This window comes from Athene noctua, chromosome 6 (genome assembly GCF_965140245.1).
Source record: "Athene noctua chromosome 6, bAthNoc1.hap1.1, whole genome shotgun sequence".
Taxonomy (NCBI): domain Eukaryota; kingdom Metazoa; phylum Chordata; class Aves; order Strigiformes; family Strigidae; genus Athene; species Athene noctua.
Genome location: NC_134042.1, coordinates 44,266,856 through 44,293,597, shown reverse-complemented (window position 1 = coordinate 44,293,597; position 26,742 = coordinate 44,266,856). Strand labels below are relative to the sequence as shown.

The window sequence follows — 26,742 nt, the reverse complement described above, 5'->3', positions numbered from 1 at the left end:
CAGGCATATGAAACTTTTCCCTCACCAAAGACCAAACAAGCATTTCAGGCCACAGACTGCATTGGTCCTAAAAATTCAGCACTGCTGGATGGATGAAATGAAATAAACAGTGGGCCCCTGGCCATGCACGCATCCACACCAGAGGCAGTATTATTATAGATATTTTCGTAATGTAAATAAGGCCACCACCTTTGCAACAGAGCAATCCAATCCCACTTGTAGCCAGACCCAGTGTGACTGGGACTCCAGCCTCCCGAGAGGATAGGGCCTCCCTCAACAGCCAAGGGGAAACACCCCCAGCAAATCAAACACAGAGAAAACCCTCAAAACCACAGCTCTCTATCCGGAGCTCTCTCCTTGCCCTGGCCCACACGGGTCGGTTCTGTATTTAAAACTGTTTTAGCTCAAGTCCCAGGAGCAGTTTCTCTCCAGCAGCACAACCAGCCTGGGCAGTTGGGTACGCACCCACTGAGCAAACCCCCGTGAACTCTGCTCTGCTTGTGCTGTCAGCAGCAATACCTGAGCTAACTCGTTTGAGGCTAGCTTGGATCCCTCTGCCCGACACAAAAATGGCTGTCAGAGAGACCACCTTTACTGTATGAACCTCAAGCCTATCCATAGGGTACCTAAGTACACCATGAGAAGAAAAAAACCTAAAACAATATACACGTATTAATCAGTCCAGTGACTGGTATTTCCCGGTAATCACCCCAGAGGTATAATCTACACGTCAGTCACTGACACTGGCTGAGAACAGAAAGGACGAGCATTCTCCCCAGTGATACAATCGATCGAGATGCTTATCTGTTCTCTACAGTGTCAGCTCTCTTTCCTCCACGTCTGATTTCATTGTGGTGGTTACCTGACCACGCGTGCTGAACTTCCTGGCTTCAAAAAGTTAATATCTACCTTAACCTCGGAAATTCTCAGCTCTCCTGCACCTTCTCTACCCAGAAGAAATGCCTCTTTCTCCTTCTCTTTTCTTTTTTAACCTAACACTCAAGCAAACTACTGTCTGGATCAATAGTCACTTCCTCCTCCTTTACAGTACTGGAAGCAAAAGTACAACTTCAGAGCCTGTTCTATTTAATTTACCATTAGGACTAAGGCATAAATGAGGTTCTCTGTGCCGGATGCAAGTGACATCTACTTGGAAATAACCTAGAATTTGCTGTGAGTGAAACTGTGTTAAACCAGCACAGCAGTGTACATAACAGACACAAGACTAGTCCTGCCATTCTGTTAAGAAGTCAAAGTCATTTGCATGCACACATCAGACAATTGTGCAAGCATGTGTAGATCTGAGCAGAAATACATCCAAGCCCAGGTATCCAAGTATGTCTCTGTGCACAAAGCAAAAGAAGGAAGGTGCATGATCGTGTGAGCCTGCAGGTGTACCGTGCTGGTTGTGTGTCACAAGCCTTTTCCCTGCTAGTCTACACAGAGGAGACTTCACAGCCCTCAGCTACAGGGTCTGGACCCTCAGCTGAGACTTTTTCTTCTCAGGGTCCCAAAGCGCGTCAGTTGAACCAGCAGTCTAAGCAAATCTAAAGCACAGGGGCGTAAACAGATGCACGAAGCTACACCTGTGTAAATGCAGCCACACACGCTGGGCTGCGTGCGTCTGAGCACAGGCGTGCAAGGACAAGCCCCAGCTCCGCAAGTACCTTCGAGCACCTTCATTCATTCAGAGAGAGCCCGGCTCCAGGCTCTCCTGCAGGCGGCTACTCACCCAGCCTTCGAAGCTGTCGCTGGGGCCCGCGGAGCGCAGGAGGTCCTGGAAGTGCAAGGTGCAGTTGGCCACAAAGTCATCGTAGCCGATGGGGGTGTCGTGGAAGACGGACAGCTCGATCTGATGCCCGTCGGTGACCGTGGCGGAGAACTCCTCGTTGTAGGTGGGTTTGTTGGTCTTCTGCTTGGTGCTGGTCTGCCCAACACGCACCTGGTCCACGCTGACGGTGACATAGGGGTCCAAGAGCTGGTAGCCCTTGCGGAAGAGCGAGTGCCGGAGGGACCAGCGGGTGGGCTGCAGGCCCACCGCCTCCCCAATCCGCACCTTCAGGTACCCGTTGAACTTCATGGCTCCGGACATGACCGCGCCCCCGGGGCGCCCGGGAGCCCGGAGGAGAGCCAGACCCCTGTCCCGCGGAGCCGGGCCGGCAGCCAGCCCCGCCGCGCCTCTTCAGGGGGCCGGGCGGCAGCGGCGCGCCCGCCCCCGGGCCATGCCGGGGCTCCGGAACCGCCGCCCCCCGCGCACCGCCCACCTCCCGCGGCAGCGGGCCGCCGCTCCGCCACCGCCGCGCCCGGCCCGGGCCTCTCCTGCCGGGAGGGAGCGGCTCGGCTCGGCTCGGCTCGGCGGGGGACACCTGGGGCGTGGGACGGCGCCGGGCGGGGAGGAGCCGCGAACCCGCGCCGCGAGGGCGGGCCCGGGGTGGGGAGCGGGCGGGACGGGCGCTCGCACGGCTCGGCCCGGCCCGGGCGGTGCCCCCCCGCCGTTCGCACAGGTGCGGCCGGGAGCAGCCCGCAGCCCGGCCGAGCCGCGAGAAGCGCGGCGGGGAAAACACCGCCCTTCCCCGGCAGAACAGCGGCGCGGCCCCCCCGAGGCTCCCAAACACCCCCCCCCCCGGGGCTCCCAAACACCCCCCCGCGCTGCCGCGGCCCCTTCCCGCCCCGTCTCACACCCCCCGGTCCTACCTGCGGTGCGTGGAGGGTCCCAGTGCCGGGGGGGGGGCAAACCGCTCAGCACCCCCTCTGCTACTTCGTGCCCTGTTTCTCAGGGCCGGCGTTTGGCAGCGCCCTAACACTGGGGCAGCGCAGTTAACTAGGAGGACGTGGACCGGGAATATAAAGATACGTTGATTTTGCTGTTGAAAAGTTTATTGTTACAGCTCTGCTGTTTGGGATTCATTACATACAATTAACATTCTTGGCACTCGGCGTGCAGGGTTTGTTTTGGGGTGGATTTCTTTTGCTTTTTCATTGCCCTTAATAAAGTCAGAATTTAAATACTCCTAATTACTTTCCCAAGTTCACAGTGAAATGGTGTGGACTGGGTAGGGGAGCAGTGAAATTCTTCCTTCCTGGTGATACTGTTTGGCCGGCGTCGTCTGAATTAGGTTGCAATCCCTGCGGCAGAAGATGTGGTCATTTGAAGGTCACCACCAGTGGATGATGCCAAGGCTGGCTGAGAGCATGCAGCCTCTTTTTTTGTGTTTCTATCATTTATTCTTCTTTACTTTTCCAGCCTGTTTCTCTTAGCCCTTCATCTTTCACATCCTACCCATTGCCTAGCAGACCACCTCAGGTTTTCCACCCCCTTTCCTCCTTGTCCTCCTCCCCACACCCTTTTCTCCCTCCGGACACTCCACATTTTGCAGGAGCAGCAAGCGAAGGCTCCTTCCAGCCTCAGACAGAGAAGGGCTCCTATTGCCTCCTCAGGAGAGAGCAGGTGGAACAGGTTCAGTAATGTGATCATTCCTCACAAGGAAGCAACAGCTCTGCCAGAAAAACTTGTAGACCCTTAAATCAGACTTTTGACAGGTCTCCTTCCAAGGTTTTTAACTTCCTTGATCTGTCACTATTAGCTGGAGAAATTAAGTGTTTCAGAATTTCTTGAGCTTGGTTAGGACAGTTCATCCTGGGGAGGAAGAACACAGACTTAATCATAGAAAATGCCAAACTGCACAAAATCCAGCTGCCACAGGGTCTGGAATCTTGTCTCCAGGAGTGACCAACTCCAGGCCTTTTAAAAGAAGGTTAACAGAAGGCCAAGCAAGCACAGACTAGTCTGTTCTTATAAAAGAATTCAAGATTTAGGAATTTTTTTGTTGGATCCATGTTCCTTCTGAAATGCATTTTAGCATTAGCTGTGATCATTCTGGGTAGTTTTCTTTTCCCTACAGAAACCCTGTTTATAATCTTCATAACTTCTCAGATTCCTCCATCCCACAGCAGCAAGCTGGCCAGAAATAAGCATTTCTTTTTATCAGCTGTATATACTTTAATTCCTTGATTCACCACTGTTCGTTCTTCTTTCATGACACTAGAAAATAAAAAAACCTGTCACTTCCCTTATCAAGAGCACCTTTATTGGCCATTTTGCACTTTCATCACCTTTGTCCTTCCTACTCATGAGCTGTCCCTTGGAGTCCATAGTGACTATCATGGGCAACCCACAGTTCTTGGAAGATTTCACCAGGACTCTGTAAAGGCTGCAGACAAGACTTAAAGACAGCCTGAACTTTAAAGCATGAATGTCCACAGAATGAGACTGAAGGCCTGATAAAAGCCTGGAGTGCTCACTCTCTGAACTCCAAAACATCAGATTTTATTTTGCTTAGAGGCCTTCCAAGAGCTCAGCGCAATAGCAATCAAGAATGTTTATTTTAAAAGAACAAATTTTGGCTTAGTGCAGTATGTGTGGTTTGCCTCTAAGTTTCTTGTGCTGGGTCTATTTGCCTCACGAAAATTAAACCCTCTGTAGGCTCCACCAACAGTGCAGATAAACCCTTTTTAGAAGTCTGAATATCAGTTTGGATTCATGAGAGCTGTTGGAGGTTGGAGACTATGGTTAGTAGATAAACATGAATTACCACAGTAAACTGCTATAATACTGTTAACATTTTTCTCTTTACCTTTTCCTCAGCTTTCTGAGGAAGCAGAGATAAAAGTCTTCCCGAGGAACTTGTTAGAAGTAATGACTGGCTCACATATTTACTGGCAGGAACAGGGAGAAAACCAAAATCTGCTAGTTAAAAGTTCAGCCAGTACCATTTCCTCTGCTTAATCACACAAGGTGAAGTACTTGCTGAACATTTATAATAGCAATAGGAAAGGGGACTTAGAGAACTTTTTCTATACAGTGGTTCACTGGAGTCTGGTGTGATTCCTGTACCTGGGCCTTTAGAAAAAAACAGAAAGAATTGTAAAACTTAAGGAAAAAACAGGTGAGCCTTAGTTATAAATATTTCTGATATGCCGCAGTACCCATTGCTAGCCAGTTTTCCATTGGAAGTAAAAATCAATCCTGTGGACTCGTATGATGTGAATCCAATTAATTTTGTTTATCCACTTGAACCAGTCTGGAACAGATCATCTCAAACAGCATCCAAACACACCCCTATCCTGAACTCCCAGCCAAAGTCCAAATGTCCTGTTCTCACAGAGAACTGACTAGTGACATGAAGTCAGAACATACCCTGCCTACTCTCCAGACATCCAAACAACGGAAAAACATCCCCAGTTCAGTATTTTCTTCCAAGAATCAAAACATCCCTGCACACAATGACCTTGCAAGGCTGAAGGCAGCAGCACCATCTGGTGATGGCTGCACTGAACCTCCTTGCACAGCTCTCGGTGCCAGGCAGGTCTGCAAGGAGTATGACTTCTCCTCCCCAGCAGGAGCTCAGAAACCAGGTTCCATGCATTGCAAGTTGATTTATTTTGTGCCCTCAAGTGTTCAGGGAGGCTGAGCTCTTCTTCCTGCCAAGCTGCATGGTTTCCTGAGCCATTGGCCGATGACACATAGCTGTTCAAGAATCTGACTGAGAAGAATGAACACATCTCCTGATGTTGTGCCTGAGCAGCAGTTTGCAATGGCAACACATACAGAATAAAGCACATGAGGGAATACAATCTGAATTATAGATGAATTACAGGATAAACAAACAGGTAATCAGCAATCTTATTAACCTTCTACCACTCTAGGAGAAGATTTTAGTGTAGTAGTGGAGAAACCCCTGGAAAAAACAGCTTATTGCTCACTATCAAAAAGACAAATAGACTATTAGCAATTATTAGAAACAGAACTGAGAGCAAAGCCAAAACTGTCATTCAGACACTGTATAAATGATACACCCATATCATTTATATTGTGTGCAAGTCTGCTTCTCCCTCCATCTCAAAAAATGCAAACTAGAGCTAGAGAAGGCACAGGAAAAGATGATGAAGGTGATCAAAGGCATGAAACAAGGTTGTGAAGGGAGAGAGGTTGTCTAGTTTAAGATTTTGGGTGTAGGAAAGAGTGACTGAAGGGGAAAATGTGAGGGAGATCTGTAGAATCATAAACCATATGAGCTGGATGAACGGGAAAGGATTTTTCATTCTTTCCCAGGAAAGACCTAAGGGCACTCATTGAAATTATGAGGTAGCAGGTTTAAAACATACAGAAGCAAACGCCTTTTCACACAGTGCATAGCTACAACATAGAATCCCTTGCCAAAACTGGAGGCCAGAAATATAAAGAGCCTCATAAAGAGGCTAGACATTTATAGAGGATGGCCTTACTAGTAGCTACTGACCATGAGATAAACCCTGGCTCAGGAACTTCTTAAACCACAAATTGCCAGCTGGGAGGATTGAACAGAGGAAGGAGCACTCTGTGGTTCTCTTCTTTCTTATCCTTTTCTGCTTAAGCATGTTATTTCTTACTCTGAAACCTCAGTTACTGGCCACTCTCTAGAACAGCATGGCTGAGGTATGATGAATCTAGGAGGGACCCAGTTGTGTTCCTCTGGATTGTAATTTCCATATCTAAGTGAGAAAATTCAGGAATGACACTTCTTGAGACTGGCTTAGCCACAGTTCCCTGCAGATGGGTGAATGAATGGCCAAAGACAGGAACAACTCTCTGAGTTTACTCTTGCATTCTTGCTTCAGGTCACAGTAACCTTAAGGGTAAGTTTATGCAAGTTCTCTCTTATGTTTTTGGTAGTCCATCTGGAAAACTTTTAATTCAGCTCCACAGACAAAGCCAAAGAGCTTGGCTAAGCCCAGTTGCAAGTTTATGATTTAAGCTTGGCCTCATCTCACACTACATCTATACACAAAATAGAGCCCATTCATGCACCGTTTAAAAGCCCCACTTCTTTTTCCTACCAAAGTGTGCATTATTCCCTTCACCAGTAACATATAATTCTGTAATAATTTAGTATCGTCCCCATTTGGCAAGTTAAGGGCAAACGTTTAAATTGCTCCACTTTAAATTTCTACCAAACACTGGTTACATTCAGAAGTGAATCTGTAAAGCAGTGGAAAAACTTTGGCTTTCACAACTACCATTGCAAAAATGCTACTGACATTTCTTGTAAATGGAACTGCAGTTAAATACACTTTAAAAATACAAAAATTAAAAGAACTGTAGAGGCTAGTGAAGCAGGAACTAACTCTATTTGGTTCCTCTATTAATTTTAGTCTATTTATACAACTTCCCTTTTATAGTTCTTTCTGTAAGAGTCCTTGTTAAACCTCTAAATAATGACAGCTGCTAAAAACTAAATATCCCATGTGTGGAATCATTTGTGGTCTGGGGAAAAAAAAAAAAAAAAAAGATCAAATTCCTCTCTAATGATAATAATTATGGGATCAATCCAAACCTCACTGAAGTCAAAAGAAAAGCTGACACTGATTTAAGCTATACAAGAATCAGCCCTAGTTTGTATGTCTGCTGTTGCTCCTGAGTTATTCCAGTGCAAACTAGAAAAAGAGATTTAGCCTAATATCAGCTTTTCTTGGTTAGCATGCATACTTATTTTCCATAAGTAAATCGGCGCTCACCTGATCCTTATTATTTTTTATTTTTTGGAAAACACCAGGTCAGTTTATAAAGTGCTGGTATTATAAACTGCAGAATATAGTTTATAAGAGCACTAACTCCTACAAGCCAACCATTAATACAACTAACGGCCTGTTTGTTGTATTAAACTGCTCTCATTTGTCTGGGCCCATTAACAAATGCAGTGGTCATTAACTGTTAACAGCAACTCAGTTATTAGATTTTATTACTTGTACAGGAAACACTGGAGAACAAACTGATTGTTTTGGTTTACTAGGGTTTATTTCTTTCCCAGCAGTCTTGCCCTATTATCTATAATTTAGCTCCTCACTTATTCCCAAACATGACTGACACACTCAGAAATGGGTTCAAGCCATCCATGTAGACAGTCAGTTCACATGCCTGCCCCTCCTGCCAGCCCCACCTAGCCCAACAGACCACTCCTTTGAACCAGAGAGCTCACAGGCACCAGGCATCTGGAGTGGACTCTGCTTTTCTGATTTTTCTGTATCTTTTTGTTGGGCAGCAGCTTCCACCCACATACATTATAGTGAGGTTTAAGTACGCAACACATTAGTATGTATCTAGGAGCCTGTATAATCTTCTGCTTTGTTCATGGTTGTCGCTAATTCACTGAAATCAGCATTCAAGTTTAAAAATAACTTCTACTTCCTCTTCGTTGGGACTGATGCATCAAGTAAGGGTGATCTCTTTCTGTCTTGCGCAAACATTTAGTCCAGATAATTGTAGAGGTCTCTTCTGACCTTGTGGTTTACAAATAAGTTTAGAGCCACAATCTTGTAAACACGTGTCTGTGAGGAATATTACACAGTATTAACAAGAGCTGAAAGACCTTCCACGTTCTGAATGCTGAAGAGCCCCGATGCACACCTTCCTTGGTCTGCTTTCTTCACCCTGACCGGTTCAAAGCAATAGAAAAACAATACCAGTGTCAAATTGTCACGAAGAACCAACAATGGCTTGTCATGAAAGTGGCTTTCATCAAGCAGTCTGAGCAGTTTTCTTCAACCTGCAGTGCCATGATACACAAATGAGGGAGGAGACACCCAGAAATGTGTTGTTAATGCTCTTTGGAAACAGGATCTTCCAGACTCCCACCAATCAGTGTTAGACCTTACTGGTGTGGCAAGCCAACTATCAGTACTTAGGAGGTGGAGATATGTGAAGTGACTGTGGTTTACCCTCTGGGGATGGGTACACACGTTGCATTTGAGATGCCTACCAAACCTCTCTCGTTTGGCTTGTGAAATAGGGTCTTATCAATGGTTTGATTACACACAAAGTGGTCAAGGGATGATCATGGAGTGCAAGTTTGACCAAATTACATTAGCCCAGTGCTATCTGCAAACCCATTTGGATGCTATAGCAGCCAATGGATCCAATGCAGCACGAGAGGAAAAGGGTGAGAGATTTTGCTAAGAACAGACTCAAGACACTGCTAGTTTGTATGACCAACACAGATGATTGGGAAGTGCTTCTATTAACCCTGAGGCAGAGGTTAAAGCCTCTTCTGTATGACCACGCCTGTGTCTTACGTGGTATGTGCATGGGGATGTGTAGGGCTGTGGTGCTGGGAACTCAAAAACATGAGTCAGCTTATCTGCTCCTGCCTATAAACAAGGCACTTCTGATACAACTTCCCTCCTATCAGCTTCTGATAACAACTTCCTTCCTACCCTCTTTCCCAAGCTAGCACGTGCTAACATGTTGTGCAACAAAAACAGTCAAACAAGACATTCAGAAGTCTTTAAGAAGCCCAAGGATGTGCCCATTATGCCATTATGGAGCAGAGACTTGCTAGGAATGGCCCCAGATCATCAGGCATGTATGCATTCTCCTTACCTTGAGGTAACAGGGTAGAATAAAAAGAGCATCTCTGCCTCTTTCAGCTCCTTGTGCAGCTCAGAACATAATAAATCCCAGGGTTTTCCATGAACAGCAGGCATGTTCAAACACAGAGAATACCCCACAAGCTTTGCTTTACATACAGAAAGTAGGTGTCAGAGCTGTGATCTGGACCCTTGTGTCATTGTACCAACCTCCCTCTCCTGTTTCATCTCCTTCTCCCTCAAGCTCCTCTTGCAGAAATGGGGCTTTCTAACAAAGTCACTGTGCACTTCATGCAGCATGTTATTCCTTCTTTTTGCTCCCACTGGATCATTTTTCTTTCTCCTAGGATCAGGGTGTCAGCTCAGCAAAGAGGTCCTGCCAGAGCAACTGAAAAGCACGTTATGATTGAGGTGTGGCTGGCATGCCTGAGGAACTGGATGTGCCATCCAGAGGGACCTGAACAAGCTCGAGAAGTGGGCCCATGTGAACCTCATCAAGTTCAACAAGGACAGGTGCAAGGTCCTGCACCTGGGTCAGGGCGACAGCCAGTGTCAATACAGGCTGGGGGATGAAGGGATTGAGAGCAGCCCTGCAGGGAAGGATTTGTGGGTACTGGTGAATGAAAAGCTGGACATCAGCCAGCAACGTGCACTCACAGCCCAGAAAGCCAACCGTGTCCTGGGCTGCATCAAGAGGAGTGTGGTCAGCAGGCCGAGGGAGGGGATTCTCCCCCTCTACTCTGCTCTGGTATACTGCATCCAGCTTTGGGGTCCTCAGCACAGGAAAGACATAGACCTGTTGGAGCAGGTCCAGAGGAGACCACAAGGATGATCAGGGTGCTGGAGCACCTCCCTTATGAGGACAGGCTGAGAGAGTTGGGGTTGTTAAGCCTGGAGAAGAGAAGGCTCCGGGGAGACCTTATTGCAGCCATTCAGTACTTAAAGTGGGCTTATAAGAAAGATGGGGACAAACTTTTTGGCAGGGCCTGTTGCGATAGGACAAGGGGTAATAATTTTACACTAAAATAAGAATTAGACTAGATATAAGGATGAAACTTTTTCTAATGAGGGTGGTGAAACACTGGCACAGGTTGCCCAGAGAGGCAGGAGATGCTCCATCCCTGGAAACGTTCAAGGTCAGGTTGGACAGGGCTCACAGCAACCTGATCTAGTTGAAGATGTCCCTGCTCATTGCAGGGGGGTTGAACTAGATGACCTTTAAGGATCCCTTCCAACCCAAACTGTTCTATGATTCTACAGTTTGACAGTGCACCCAGCCACAGCACACCGATGGGCTGATCCTTCCATTTGTAAGATACCTTTGCTTGTACTCTCCATACTACTCTGGTCAGGAACTGCTTGCCTAAGCCAAGTTGAGAAGCCCTAAATGCATGTGGTAATAGCTTCACATGCAGCTCAGCTCATTTTAAAAGAAAGTGAATTAGGAAATTAATATTCAGAAGGGAGAGTCAGGCCAGGGTCCATCACTGCAACAGTATGTAGCTTTATTTCAGATCAAGGAGATTTAGCCCCAGTGTTCCCAATCAGAGAAGCAAGATTTCAGTGAGCACAAGCACTCAGCTTTCAAACTTGTGGTTCCCTTGTCTCTGCAGCACACATCTCTGAGGTAAAAGATACCAAGATATCCTGGAGGAAAGATAGTTTCTGGAGGCAGGTACCTACCACAGCCAAATAAAACTTTCATGCCTCTGGATCAACAGGACAGACTCCCAGTTGTGATAGACCTTGTGCAAGTGGCAACCCAATGTCTCTGGGAGAGGAACTCTGCTGGCTGTGGAGAGCTGGGGGCTGCGTTGCTAAGGAGATTCGGAGTTTAGTGAGCAGCTCCAAGGGCTGCCATGCTCTGGTCCTGAGGAGACAAAGCGACAATCCTGTCTGCTTGCATTGAGTGATGAATAATCTCTGTGAGGTGAACTGTGCTCACCTGCCTGGTCCTTGTGGGAGAGCCTGAAACTGAAATAGGTGAAACAGCAAATGATGGAGAGCTTGGTAAACAAAACCACTGCAGTGGTTGCCAGAAATCTGTCCAAGAACTAGCACTCCAAATGTTCCCCAAAAATTTTTATCTAACATGAATATTATTCCTTAAGAAGTAGGACATTTTTCTTTTCCTGAGTAGTTTAACTTTGAATTTAAGTCCTCCAAAGACTGAACTATGACCTGTGCTAAAAGAATAGTAGATATTGTTTAACAGTAAGTAGGCTAAAGAGGAGAGAAAAATAAATGTATTAACGTTATAGGACCATTATGATTACATGTTGCAGACTCATTATATTAGCTAATAATACCTGAGTTGACTCCTTTAACGCTGGCGAAGGATCAGCAGGCCCTCAAAGTTCTTTTTTGAGTCAAGATATATCCTGATCATGCAGTTTTCTGACATGTCTCTCATTGAATTCCTTTTTCTCCTTTAAAAAAGTCCCATCTGCCAAGAACTGCACATTCTTTTCTTCATCTCAAGTGCTGAACTCTGTTCCACTGAAATGCAGTTCACCAATAATCTCTATTGTACATTTACTAGTAACCACAAGAGCTATCATCTTTAATACCTATAGAGAAGATGGAAGATGAAAAGCCAGCAGGAGAGGGTTAGAATGAATGGAATTAAAAATATACTGAGGTGGGTGTACTGTAGAGAATATAATGATGATGAAGAATGCTCAAAGGTGGAAGGAAATAATTGCCTGGACTAGGTGACTAGAAGTGAAAAAAAAAAAAAAAAAACCAACACGTAGGAGGTATTGGGAATTATTAACCTTTAAATACTACATAAGCAGTATCAATTTTTATTCTTCAGTCCATTACAAAGAACTCTCCTCTTAGTTCAGAACCAAATCCCAAACCACCCCCCAGCATACGATTACAGTGCTGTGGCAGGCCCGCACTCTGGGATTTGCTGTGCATCAGATGTATCTCTGTGTTTCTGCTTTAATTATTACTGATAGAAAGAAAACATGCTGTGTGTGCAATTTTACTGAGATCTTGAATATCTCACTAAATCCTAAGAATTCAGTAAGTCCTAAGAACCAAGATGCCATCCCAAGTACTCATTGAGACAAACTCTTAGATTCCCAATTACTTAAAAATAACACCTCTGTTGGTGCAACCTACGAGTAAAAATTACCTGCATGTCCCCATCCCCACTCCATGGTGGTTATCACAGTGATACTCTCCCCTTCTTCTGAATCAGAGTGTAGGCTTAGCCAGCAAGTACCAGTGTAAGTTCAAGCACAGTCCTCTCTCACATACCGCACTGAGAAATTCTGAGATGTCTGTGAAGAAACAGGGAGAATTAATGGTCAAGACCTCCCCATCCATCCCATTTCTGCCCTAAACTCTGCACACAGGAAGCAAACTACACATATGGGTGCTCCTTCTGAGCTACAACTCACTCTGAATAATCAGCAGAGGAAAAAAATAAATATCTCAGACCTAAAACTTCAAGGCCCTGCTCCAAAATCTTAGAACTTATAAAACATCTAAAACCAGAAGGTATAGCCACACTGCACAAGAGAAAGGACTCACACACACACAACACTGCATCAGCCAGAAACTCTTTAGTGCAGATATGAAAACCAGGTTTTCTTCCTTATCAAAGACCTCTAGATGGAGCTACCTCTTCTGTTTTCAAACCAAGCAACAGCTAGTGAAGTACTGCCAACCGCAAGGCAAGGCAAGAAAAATATAATGCTATGTAAGGGAAGGGAGCTTAGGCATTTGCAACAGTAGTACATGGGAGCATCATTCTGCATGCATGTTGTGCTGTCGTTAGCTGTTCTAAGCTTTTTTCATAATCCTTCGAGAAACCAGCTGTGTTGCCAATGCCCTTGTATTGCTTCAAAAAGTCACCCCTTCCAGGAAAGTGACGTTTGGGAGTGAGAAGAGAGTCAAAGTGGGCTGCAGACTGCTGAGAGCTGAATGTAAACAACGTGCCAGATCCCCAGCTGGACAGAAACCAGCCAGACCACTTTATCTCAGTGCTGTGGTGCTGATATACAGAAGCATGGGAGCTGAGCTCAGTGCTGGACTAGGTCCCTATGAAGAGGGAAAGGCTGCAAAAACTGGGACACGAAAGGACTCCTTTGCCTCCCGTGATGGGGGGGGCTTCATTTCTGGAAGGTTTAGCCCTTCCATGGACAGCGGTAGCGATTTTCCCAGCAGGACCAGCCAGTCTGAAGAGAACTGACTGTGCGAGTGTCATGCCCAGCCTGCGTGATCCCATAAGCCTGGAGAACGCCAACACTATGCACAGGAGGAAATACTAACGACATTGTGTCCATCTTTGCACTACCCTAGTCCCACCAGGCCTGAGGACAGCAAAGCCCTGATTTTGGAAGGGTTAAGGCAGCACACATCTCCATTTCAACGTGACCCCTAAACCCACCTGCACCCTTGCACAGGCTGAAGAGCACAGATGGGCAGGGTCCAGAGTCAGCATTTCATTGCCCCTAATTTCTCATCGGCCCTAAAAAAAGCCCCTGGGAAGACAGAGCATCCCTGTCCTCCCTCGGTAGCCGCTGGCTTTCAGCATGGACGGTGCCTGTTCCGCTAGAGGGTACCCTCACCCCGTGGTGTTACCGCGCAGGGAGCTCTGCTGAAAGCTGCTCCTAATGAAACATGAAGGCCAGGCCCAGGAAAGTAAAAATCAAACTTTACAGAAAAGCATGCTGTAATTTTATGATGCACTTTAATTTGATTCTGTTTACTTAGAGCAGCCCCCTGGGCAGGCTGAGACCGCACCGGGCAGTGTAAGACTGTGCTTTCAACTAACAGCTCCAGCCTCTTCCAAGGACATAAATGTTAAAGCCTCCTGTGCAATCAAAGCTGAAAATTACTCTGGGGAGTACCAGGAGGCCTGCAGGAGCTCCCATTTAAAATACATATTTAATCTTATTAAAGGGATAAGAGCAAAAATGTTCAGATCTCTAATATTACTTGCATTATAGCAGTGCCTGAAGGGAGTCAAATAAGCATAGGACTGCCCTGGACAAACACCTAGTAAGGAGCACACTGCTTGTCCCACAAAACTTGCAGTCAAAACAGACAAGGCATAAGGAAAGAAGGAAAAGAGACCAAATTGGGAAAAAGTTGTGGCCCGAGACTACCCTGCAGATGGGACAGAGCCAGGAGCAGGACCTAGGTCACCCAGTTCCCCTACCAGGGTCCTCCTCCTTGGCTCACACCACCTCAAATGCTCTATGTTCACGGTGTGCCCTGGTTTCACTGTGGTTTGTTTTTTCCAGCTGGGTTACAAACATGGACGCACAGCTCTTCTGAAAGCCAGGTCCCCTGCAGTCCAGTTTCAGCTAGACTAAAGCAGGTCACAGGAAAGACTTAGCATGAGTAAACATTAGCCTAAACTGTGACCTAGCAAAAACAACCAAATATTTGGAAATGCCACCTATTTTCATGTCAATGGAAAAGACACCCAGCACTTCAAGCTCTGCCTGTTCCAATAGCTCCCATAACCCCAGAGATTGGTGGCTAAGTCTGCACCTGCCATCCTCTAAGGGAAACTCAGAAGGACTTAGTGAGAAGTTTGGCTCACATAACGGGCTATACTAACAATCAATTTTTCATCCAAATTAGAGGAAATTCATCCAAATTGTCCTGGAATTCTCATGCAACTCCATCTCACTTCCATGGGAAATGACAACTCTCAGCTACAGCGAGTGAGCACCCTGCCCCCATTCTGCTCCATACTGGTGCAAGACCTGGTTTGCTCTCTACTAAACTGGGACCTTTCAGCAGCCTCAAACCAATGAAAATTGAAGTTTATGTGAACATTTGGAGTTGCTGAAGCGGTGTCACTGATGTAATGGGATCAAATTATGAAGGAAATGTTGAGATATGTGACAGAGAGCCTGAGGTCTCTCACAGCAAACACAGTACAAAAATCATTAACTGGTAGAGCAGAAGACAATTGTTGAGCAAAATGGATTAAAACATTCCACCAAAACAAAGCCCTCTGATGGGAAAGGTGCTGCTTTCCACCTGTCTCTCAGAGGGAAAGCTGGCTCAGCCCAGGATGGGATTTTGGTCGGTGTTAGAGATGGGTCAGCAGACAAGGCACTCTCATGGGACGTGGCACACCAAGGTATAAACCCTAGGTTTACAAAAGGACTTTAACTTGGGTCTTCAACATCTCTAGGGACTGCCTAACCACAGGGCTGTTTGCTATTTTGGTACCAGCTCTCTTACTCATGAAGCATTTTTGTAGTGAAAGGAGAAAAGAAAAAAAACCTCTGAATTAATAAAGTTTTCTTCAGAGGGCTGAAAAATTATTTGCTTCCCTGTACTAATTACTTAGCATCTACCTTGCATCTGCCTGAAACTGTCCCTGGTGTCTAAAGAACAAGTTGAATAGAAGGGATTTTTTGTGAGCTGAGCACTATTGGACTTGACTTGAGAGCCAGGAAAACCTGTATGCAGGTACTTCATCTGTCCATACTGCAGAAATTATCAAAACCCCACTGATGTTGTGGGGGAACTTCCCTGTCTGAATAAGGGATATGAGGATCTGCCCTGCAACATTAAATGTGACAGTTCTAAAACTTGTCCAGATAGAATTCGTGGTTCATTTTTCATTCAAACCTTTTTTGTCCTTTTTTTGGGGAGGGGGGTGGGGGTGGGGTGGGGTGTGTGGAATGAGGGGAGAAGGGGGAATAATAAACCATGACAGATTTCTCACATAAAATTATATTATGTGGTTTTGACTAATACAAATATTTCTGATGGATACGTCTATACAGCTCTGCCTGTAAAACATTTTAGGAGCCTTGTGCACAAGATGTGTTCCGATATAGGTGGATTATACACGAACAAGCAGTGCAATGAATGCATGCTCACATGCTCCCCAAAACCCCTGTGGGTTGGTAGATATCAAAACCAGAACCTGAAATTCCCTTTTGGAAGCCTTACGTACGTGCTTGGAGCTTTCTCCCAGCATTTGATCGACTGATTTACAAAATTAATAGCAGATGAATGGCTGTCATTTCCCTGCTGATTTTGACAGTGGCTGCACCCTGTGGCAATCAGTGTTTTTTAATGGAAAACACCATGTATTTCAACTGGATTGCTTAGTTATATTTTGGCATTCTGTTTATGACAGAGAATTATTTGTTATTGAATCCTTAGTGGTCCATAGCATCAACTTCATTCTAATTACCAAGGCAGTCAAGTAATAGTTTTCTCCATTTACAGATATTTGTAGGATTATAACCAGAAAGCAAGCTATGAGTGACTCGGCCAGTAAACAGTGCAGTTTGCTGACTAGTGTTTGTTTTATAACCTTTGGCACATCTTGATATGTACATAATAATAGTTCTTAACCCATAAATAATATTTTACAGAGGTCACACTATAGTTATTTAAGTTCAGGGGTTTATTTCCCAGAACACTAAGTAGCTGTGAATGAATTATGTTTAGTCTGATCTGCCACAGAAGGGTCATAAACTTATAAGTTGTAGCAAACCATGGAATATTACTCCTGTATGTCAGGCAAACTGTAAATGTAAAAGAATAATGCTTGATAAGGGGAAAGTCTTTTTATTTGTTAAAGTAATATGTGTTCCTAGGGAAAGACTATAAAAATTCATGTTAACTTAAGTGACAATTTGGGCAATCTCTCCACATACAGCTTGTGAATTCTGCTTGCTACAGGGGACTCTCTGCATGTCTGAGAGGCTACAAAATCCATTTGGAGCAGGCAATCTTTCTCTTTCTTGGCTCCCTTTGGCTTACAGTGTCCCAGAATCCACAGGAGGTGATGAGACACTTTTGTGCCTTTGCATAGGGCTAATAAAAAAAAGGAGTCATTAAATGTTGCCAATAGCCTGTTCTACTGCAACAGCCATGGACGAAGAGAAAGCTGGCAAAGAAGCAACTGGCACACTTGAGACCATGTCCCATATTGCTGTCTCATCTGTGGCAGGTACAGCACTGTGCTATCCCCAGTTTTTTTGTTATCAGATGAACTGGAGAAAGCCAAGGGCTCTTAAAAAACTGAAAAAATTCATGGGTGACCTTTAAGGGATACTGTACTGAGGCGGTGACATCTTCCCAAACCAGAAATAAAGTATGAACCAAGGAGATCAGTAATGAAGATCAGATCGTTCTGGTTCTCCAAAATTTTCTGACTCCAACCAACTACTTTGCTCCCACTGTTTGCAAGGGGCCTTGCTGTGAAATTCTAGCTGGCCTGGAGACTTTTAAGAAGAGGAGATAAATAAAAAATAAAACAAAAAGTCACCAGCTGCATTTTTCAAGTTTGCACTCCTCATGCTGGATGCCTAAATCCAGGATTAGCTGTTGTGAGAGTGCTATGGCGTGGTGAGACAGGACCTAGTTCATCACCCAGCTGAGCCCTCTGTTATTTGCAAGTTGTGTTAATGTTCTGGCACTTCCTTCTATACAAAATCAGTCCCGCCTAAATGAATACTTTCATACCGGTGGGGGAGATTTTTAAAGTAAAAATATGACAGTGAATTGTTGAGTTCCCACTGAAAGCCAGCAGGAGATGCATGCCTAACTTGTCCATTTGCCTTGAAAAAATCCAGTGAATATTATTTTGAAATTCGTTAACTATTCCAAAGAAATTAAAATTTGGGTGATATTTCTTGACTTTAAGAAATTTAAGAACAAATTATTTCTTCTGTGTATAACCTTTGAGGGAACTTTGTGGAACTCATAAAAACAAGCCTTTTAAACTAAATAAAAACACTCCTAAGTGTTCTGACCATACTGCAAGCATTCCAATTCATAGATGCTTCCTTAGGATGCTGAATTCAAATTGAATTGTAATTTCTAGGGGTGGGGGTCTAAAATCAAGGGGTGCTGTGAACTGCGTAACTTGTGAAACCTGGTTTCCCGTGGCTGTGTCTCCTGCATGGATCATCCTGTGTCTATAGAGCGTGAACTCCAGCAGAGGCTTCTCCTCTTCTTGGAGTTTTCAGTATGACATTTCTCATGTATTTTCTATTTCTGTTAATACAGCAGAGGCTGTGTTGCAGCCTTTCTCTTTGGCGGGGGGGGGGGGGGGGGGGGGGGGCATTCATTTGCACCTTTGCCTTTTACACAGACACCTGTTTCCATAAAACCTGTAGGAATACTCTGAATCCTTACTTTGAATCTTATTCCTCTGTGTCTGATTTGGTTTAAAATCCCTAAACATTCCAAACTTTTCTTGGGTGAATGGAAGCCAAAAATACAGGTGTGGGAAAATGGTAATTTTGTTTGTTTCTTTATCCATAACCATAAGGATAATTTCAGCTGTATTCTATCACTGAGTTTATTTATTGAGAAATTTCAATTCAAAATAATAGGAAAATGAAATAAACTGACTAACCATAACATTTCCTATACTCAGAGAAGTTTAACAGAGACCTTGGTGTCCCTAGTGATCCAAACAAGTGATGTGTCACAAAGCTCCTGGCTGTGCTCTATGACCATCCATTTCAGAGATACCAGCATGAGGTCATGTTGTATTTTTTATTATCTGTATTTTAATTCCATTTGAGATTACAGCAAATAACATCACTGTTACATAAAGCATAATAATTGCTCAGTCCTTTACTTGCCACTCTCAGCCACCAGACAAGTGTGGGATATAAAAAGGTTCATAGATATTTCCTAGGTAGTAAAACCTCACTGAACAATGTAGTATAAAGATTACTGGTTTTCAAGGCCACTTCATATGTATGTGCCATTGCTCCTGACTGGACAGAAGACAGGTAGTGCCGTTCCTATATTGCTAGGGCTTGTACTGTGAATAGGACTGTGATTTTAATGCATGAAGGTCTTGCACTTGATTTCTGAGTGCAATACATTTTGTTTCATTCTGGTCAGGAGGATATTTATAAAACAAAGTGTTTTAAAACATGACAGAATTCTCTGATCAGAAGGAAACGTCAGTTTATTACTTACTCAATACATTGTATTTATTCAGTGTTTTAAATAAGCAGATGATGCCCTTAAGGATGCTATTGTGCCAAGCAACGTACAAGTAAAAAACTAAAAATGGTCATCTTCTCCCAGGAGGTCTCATGCCCATGCCTACCTCTGTTAAACATATGGGAAGTTTGGCATCCAGGCACATTTGTGACCATCAGTTCCTTGCTGCCTACACCCACCTGTTATAAACACAGTAACTCTGTGTTGTTCACAGGAGACATCACTTTAAGCTGCAGTTTTCCATGCCTGTACTCTCTGGTGAACTCAAAACCTACACTGGTGTCACTGGAATTTCTTAGACAAGCAACCAAAGTCAATAGCTGTTGGTTGCCTAAATAGAACTGGAAGTGTCCTTTTAAAAATCCTAACCCTGCAATTTTAGGTGCACCAGAAATAAAAAAAAATTAAAAAAACCCCCAACAGATTCTTTCTGCAATTATTACTAAATATAATATATGATAATTCATTTAAGACTCTGTATTTATCCTTTCTAGACATTAATCATTTCCTAGTACCATAAAGCATCACTCAAGCACCATTCTTTGCTCCCTATAATTTACAGTGTAGTCAACCTTGACTAATCATCCTAATTATGTCTGGTACTTAGGACGGCAGCACCCTTCCTCCCCCGAAATATGCCTGTGCAAGATTAGCAATACTTTGAACATACCATGTTTTCTTCACAGCTTTCAAAAGTGACATTTCTAAATTACTATGAGATCATTATTTATTAATTACAATAGTGCCTAAAAACCCCAAGTACTATTTTTCAAACAGAACACAGACAGACGGAGATTTAAAAGCCCTGTGGATGAAAGGCCCAGAGATACAATCAAGTTACAGCAGTTTTAACTACCATAGGTCAACAAAACTGTAGTTACTGGGCATGTGCATATATTTAATCTGCTGCAGGTAAGACATAAATTGCATTAACTCAAATCTCTCTTACTGAAATGTAAGTAAATGTATTTTACCTTGTTTTTATTGCATGGACTCAGTGGACAAGTACTGCTTAGCTGTGGTGTTAAGCCAGGGCAACTCATTAGGGCACCTGAGCCTCGTGGCACTCCCCGTTATCACCCAGGCAAGGGTGCAATCATCCCTGCAGACCATGGGTATATGGGGTACTACAAAACACAAGGCCAAACACATGTGCTTCCTACTACCCTCTGCAAAAAGGGCAGATTAATAGATAATTAACATGTATTGACTTGTCTTGTGGTGCTTATAAAATGTGTTTTGCATTATGTTTTTGTAACAGTTGGCTAGCAAGCCTTGACCTGCAAGGGTTAGGATGAATACCTGCACAGCTGGAGCCTTCGGTGGCCAATCACAGTCCCACTCTCATCATTTCCCAGTTTTATAAATGTAAATATCGGAGGTCTTGTTTAAACCTTCAGAACCTAAACATGTCATCACTATTAATAACATATGTTATAAGACACCACATGCTGGCAAAATAACCTGCAGTAAATGACACCAAAAATATTGAAAAGCTTAGCATAAAATTGAAACTTGTTAATGGTACACTGTGCAGTTTGGCATACAACTAGAGGCAAGAATTCCACACAATGGGACTGTGTGAGTGCTAACAGCAGGCTCCCACAAGATAAAATAAACTTGTTTTATGGACATGAGGAATTGATTTTTAATGAGATTCTGCTCGGCCGTAACATCATCCTGGGAGGGTGAGCTGGTTTCCCCCTTGCCTCTGGTGCAAAATTATAGTTTGAAGAATAAAGACACATTTAAATTAGGCCTATGGATTTGCACCTTCATCATATTAAGTGAAAAGTAGGTGTTATCCCAGGTCCGAGTATAAAATGGTTGTTAAAATACCTACAAAGAAGATCTCCTCTTCCCTGCATTACCTATCTGTATGTTCTGGGATGGGGAGGTCAACCTACAAGCAGAACACACACTCCTCGTGTTCTTTAGGAGATAAATTATCTTGCAAGCTTATTTCCTGCAGACAGAAGATTAATTAAAAAAGGGATAAATCTTTCTCTTTAGAGAAGCTGAGTACAGGCATTTGAATTTATCTTTTCATGTCCAGGTCACAACTGCCTGTTAAGAAAACATTAAAGCGTAAAGAGGTTATCAAACCTGCAGTTTGATGCTGACACATTCAGTCACAGCAATAAAGGACTGTCCCTTTGCTGCCTAGTCACATTTAATTATCTTTCTTACTCATTTCATCAGTTAAAACCAACACTAAACCTCCTCTTTGAACCCCAGAAAGAAAACCAGAGTCAAACAGATGGAAAACGCCTTGTAACCAGGCAGCACTTGGGGAAAAACAGAATACAAAAGCAAGAGCAGCTATCAAGCCTCTTCAGCTTCAAACTCAAAACATTTTCTTTACAAAGAAATCACATTTTTGCTTCCCAAATCAATGTCACTTGGCCCTGAACAAGCAGAGCTGCACAGAGTTGTTGCTTTTCTTTCCTCTCTGCTGTTATGGTTTGCAGTGTTTGTGTGCAATCATTGGCTTTTAATTGCCTTCTATTGCCTATTTCATTTGTCAATAAATAGAAAGTGCAGACCTATCACCAAAGGCCTTACATCTGTTTCTCATACATCTTAGCCACCCATGGTGCCTTAAGCTAAAGCTATCCCCTACTGCTAACCAGGCTACCAGTTTATTAGGGTTTTTTCCCTGCCCTTTTAAAAAGATGAAAGTTCCTAAAAGCTTTTTTTGTGCAAGTGATGGTTGAAGTTAATGAAGTAAGCATCTGTTAGGTGAGAGAAGGTCACCCTGGGGTTGGGCACCTCCCAGTGGTGGAACTGGCATTAACCCAGCGATTAGTATGTGATGACAACACCTTAAAGATAATTAGTTGACAATGAGTTGAGAGCCTGTTAACCCCTTTAACACCTTATAGTTTATGATTATAATGAAACACTTTGGGACAAAACAAAATAGATCCAGTTTTCCTTGAGTGATTTACCATTTTTTTGGTGTTTCACTTATCATTTTTGTGACATTCTCCCAAGGAAAGGAGCAGCTGCCAGCAGCCCAGAGCATGTTTCTTTATCTTCAACAAGGGCTGAAACGTAGCACCAGCTTTCTGTCCATTTTTCTGCTCTAGCTATGAGGTTAAAGACTCCTTGGCCTGGAATAGGAGCCATTGCTGAGATAGACACTGAGAACAGATGTATGTAAATTAATGGCATTTCTCATGTCATTGAAGGCTGAAATGTCAAGCTAAGTTTTTTTCGTATGTTTTTTCACACTGATGTCGACATATCCCTGCAATTTTAAGGGAGGCCATTGGATTTGACTCACCTGAGGGTTACAGAAGGGCTCACCCAGGCTTTCCCCAGAAACAAGGGCTACACTTCACAGAACAAGAGGGATTTTCATAAACTAAGTGGGAAGAATGGCAGGATCAGGCCACATCTCCATTTGAGTGAAGCAAACAGGAAACAGTACTGATCATGGGTGTGGGGAGACGACAAGGAGAAGGAAGCAAATGGAGAACAACTGGCAGTCTGCTGTGATTTATATACACTGGCATTTCCCATCTTCATTCATTCACTCAATGTGTTTAATCACGACATGAGAGCTCAAATGAATTATGACTGGCAGTAGCTCAAGAAGTTTGGCAATAGCAAAGTAAAACAAATCTGTGCAAAGCGTTCAAGAAAAGCCTGTCTTGAGATTAAAAATAAAATTCCATTTAATTAAAAAAGATACATTTCTTGCTTCCCTCTTTCTTTGTACTTCAATGTGATAAAAGCAGTCCTGGTGAGAAAATTGTATGAGAACATGTCCTTGCAGAATTTTTTGACACAGACCCAGAACAAGGACTGGTCTTGCTTTCATTAGGACTAGTATAGGACTTCTATTGATTTCAGCAGGAACAGGCTTTGTGTTTGGTATGTACGCAAATACATGGCTATCTAAGCTATTCTATAAACTTTCTGAAATGTGCCCATCATTAACAGTTACCAGGGTACTCGGATGCACAATAGTTCCACACAGTTCTCATTTCTCCTGTGCCTCCCATTTCAGTCCTTTAAAGTGCTTTAAAAACATCGGTAAATTAAGTTCCATTGTGGCAAACCTTCCCTGGAGAGACTTTTGTTCCCAGGTGACAGGCAAGGCAAGGCTTGCAAAGGATCCCCACAGCAGTTACAACCCAGACCTCCTGGCTCCCAGCCTTGCACTTTACTGCTAATTAAATACGTCTAGATTAATGCAGAAAATGTTGAGAGTTTTGTTATGCTTTTTAGATTTAAAGGCAATATATGGATTCAACACTGTATCGAATGTCCATAAACTCAAAAATAAAGTATTTCCAACAATTTTGAAGTCCCTTATTAACTAGCTTGTACTACTGGGTTGTACTGAGCTTAAGGAAAACTTGCTATCATTTATCTTCACAGCATTCTAGGATTAGAAATACTGTCTTTCTCCAAAAGTCAAGACTATTATCCAAAACTGATTTAACTTTCTAATGTTATAACCATCAGTTCTTTTAGCACTGGAAAGAACTCATAATAACTTCATCTTAAACACAGTTAGCAAGTCTAATTTGCTATTGGAGGTAGATGGGTTATAAAATCAGAATTCTTGGAACATATTGATTCTTTTAGTCCTGATTATTAAATGTGATTCAGGGTTAATTAATCTGTTCCATGACACAGCAGAAAAATATGCTTAAAATGCCATACAGAATCAGATTCTCTTGCTTGAGCAGTATTCTTCTCATATTGGTCTTTAGATTTACTGGGACCTCTTCCTGCAACTGTATAATTTGTCACAGTGTTAAGTACAGAATTATTTGTCTGACTTTGTATTTCAAAAAACAGCTCATAATTAATGACGAATTAAAAGGACAACTTTATGGGCTGAAACACCAGCTCGTATAAAAAGGCCTGGCTCCACTGGCTTCAGCAGAGCTACAGAAATTTATGCCAGCTGAGGATGTGTCCTCATCTCTCCAAAATCTTTTTTAGCCAGTTATTTGCTTTATCCATTTTTAAATTACTTTAGAACATTGCTTTGGGGAACTCATCTAAAGTATCTGTTTATAATGGGACTCTGTGTCAAGCTGCACAATCCTGTTGAATTCAGCTCTTACCTGCCTTTCTTGTTATCAAAAATGATGAAAACTCATGCTGATTTCAGCATACGCGAATCTAGAAAACATGCGACTTGAAAATGTATGTTGGAAACTGGAGCTATGCAAAAGTCTTAAGAATAGTTGGATGTGGAATAAGTGGAATTATCAAGGATGTCAAGGAATGCTCTTTTTTTGTACAGTTCACAATTTTTCTACAGTTCACAATTTCTTTCAAAGATGCTTACAGCACTGTTGCCACCACCCTGTTCTGTTGTGGGCTGCTGGCTCCTCAGGGTGGGGTCAATCCAGCTCACTTTCCAGCTGGATTTGCATTATCGCAGCAAAATGGGAACAGCTGGTTTGGTTTTGTTGATCATAAAGTATTTCCTTAAGAATTTTTAAGCTGTATAGTAAGTTGTCCAGGCATCTTCAGCTCTCATTGAGAAAAATTTGTCAATATACAAGCATTTGCATATTAGGTATTTCACCCCACCATCTAGCATCACAAATAGGCCAAACCAAAGGATTTAGGCTGTATACATTAGTATTTTGATGGAGCAACAGTATGTTATCCATGTCTTATAACCAAGCAGGAATAGTATGAGCTGAACGTTTTGACAGACATTATTATTACCGCTTAGTTTCGCAATGTTGTTCTACAGAGGTGTGACCACATCAAAATGCAAAGCCATGCGATGGCTAATCTCATCAGCAGCTTTTGTGACAGCATTCTTACTAATCAGCAAAGCCCTCCCAGACTGGAGAGAGGCAGGAACAGGATGGACATGCACATCCTGTTGTTCAGTCATGAAACCCACTCGACTGGCTGCTCAGCAGAATGGTCACTGCTTAAGCACGTGTCTTCAACTGAAGAGGTTACCAGCATTAAGTCATTTGAAAAAAAGAAGATCTCTGATGAGCAGCACTGCAGATGGAGAAACTTTCCATTGGTATAGAACTAAATAAATACTCCTCTCTCAATGTCAGCAAAATGCCTCCGCCAGCACAGCCAAGAAAAAGAAGGAAACCAGCGTGGGAGCCAGCACACAGCCTTGTTTGGGGCTGTTTGAGACAGGAATGGAGTCTGATATGTTGCCATTTTCCATACACTGGCCATCACGGAAAAATAAAGTGACAGAAATAAACTTTGTGGGACTTCAAAAAGATGAACAAAATTTTCCAGACCCCCTCATGATTTTACAGTGTTAAAAGCTATTGCTAGATTCACCAACAAATTTGCTCCCAAGTCCTTTTCCTGAAGTTGAGAAAGTTCCTATGTATAGAGCATGACCAGAGCTAAATCCACTAAAACTTAGGGAAGTGTTGAGACCATGTGAGAATCTTTTCAGTAACAGAGACTAGGAAAATACCAGGAGAATTGTCATAGTTTGCTTTGCCACCTTTACATTTAGAGAAGTTTATACAAATTGCAAGCCTGTGTCATTGACTTTTGCTTTCAGGTAATGCTAAAGATTTAAGGAAGCTTCCTTCTAGAAGGGTAATCACATGCCTCCAAAGGTCACTTGTCCTTATGTTTATTTAATAGCAGCCTATATTTGTCATGTCCGATACCATGTAGTTATCCATGGCCTGTTTTTCAGACAAGAAATGTCACTGCAACTCCACGTCTTATTAGTACTGCTGCTGGTCTGCCCACGAATGACAGCTTTGAGAGATTTTCCTATTTATGCAGCATCTGGTATCTGTTCTGAAGGCTCCTCCTGTGTCCACAGCTCACAAGCACACTCAATAGCAACTAACACCAATATTATAATTTCCCCTGAACCAAGTTGTCTAATTTATTCTAAATTATAAAGGTAAATGACTTAAGACCCACAATAAAGAGTCATCAAACCTTAACAATCCTCTTTTCATTTGAAAGTTTCCGTGGACAAAGAGTCTGCTTCTGCCCAGGTCAGACTAACCTTTTATAGTGTGAATTTAAGTGCAGGAAGGGACTTATGCAGCGTGTTGCTTCATGGGGGACCTTGGCCATTTGACAGACATGTCCAAGGGCCACCCGGCGTGGGAGACTGGAAGTTATAAAAAGAATCTCTTACCAGCCCTTTTAGGGAGGGACAGTTACTGACTTCATTTTCTGGAGAGAAGAGAAGGGGATTTATCCTAGAATTAGAAGACTCAGAGCGAAGAGCATGTGAGAGGGGTGAGGAAACTCAAAAAAGCAAATATTCAAGAAGTACTGTTTTCTTTTTCTAAATCTGTGCATTTCTCTCAGAAGCTGATGCAGGTTAGTACCATTATTAATAAACAAAATTAGAACAATTTATTCATCAAC

At 43.3% G+C, this 26,742-nt stretch overlaps 1 protein-coding gene across 1 annotated transcript in view; it reads right to left on the bottom strand.

Annotated features, from left to right (window-relative positions):
* PRKCH (protein kinase C eta) overlaps nt 1–2,204 on the bottom strand; it is a 120,417-nt gene extending 118,213 nt beyond the window's left edge. Inside the window, exon 1 of the mRNA XM_074909323.1 lies at nt 1,733–2,204. Coding sequence (XP_074765424.1) covers nt 1,733–2,092 — 360 coding nt within the window. The 5' untranslated portion in view covers nt 2,093–2,204. The remainder of the gene's footprint in view (nt 1–1,732) is intronic.
* Between the last annotated feature and the right edge of the window lie 24,538 nt (nt 2,205–26,742).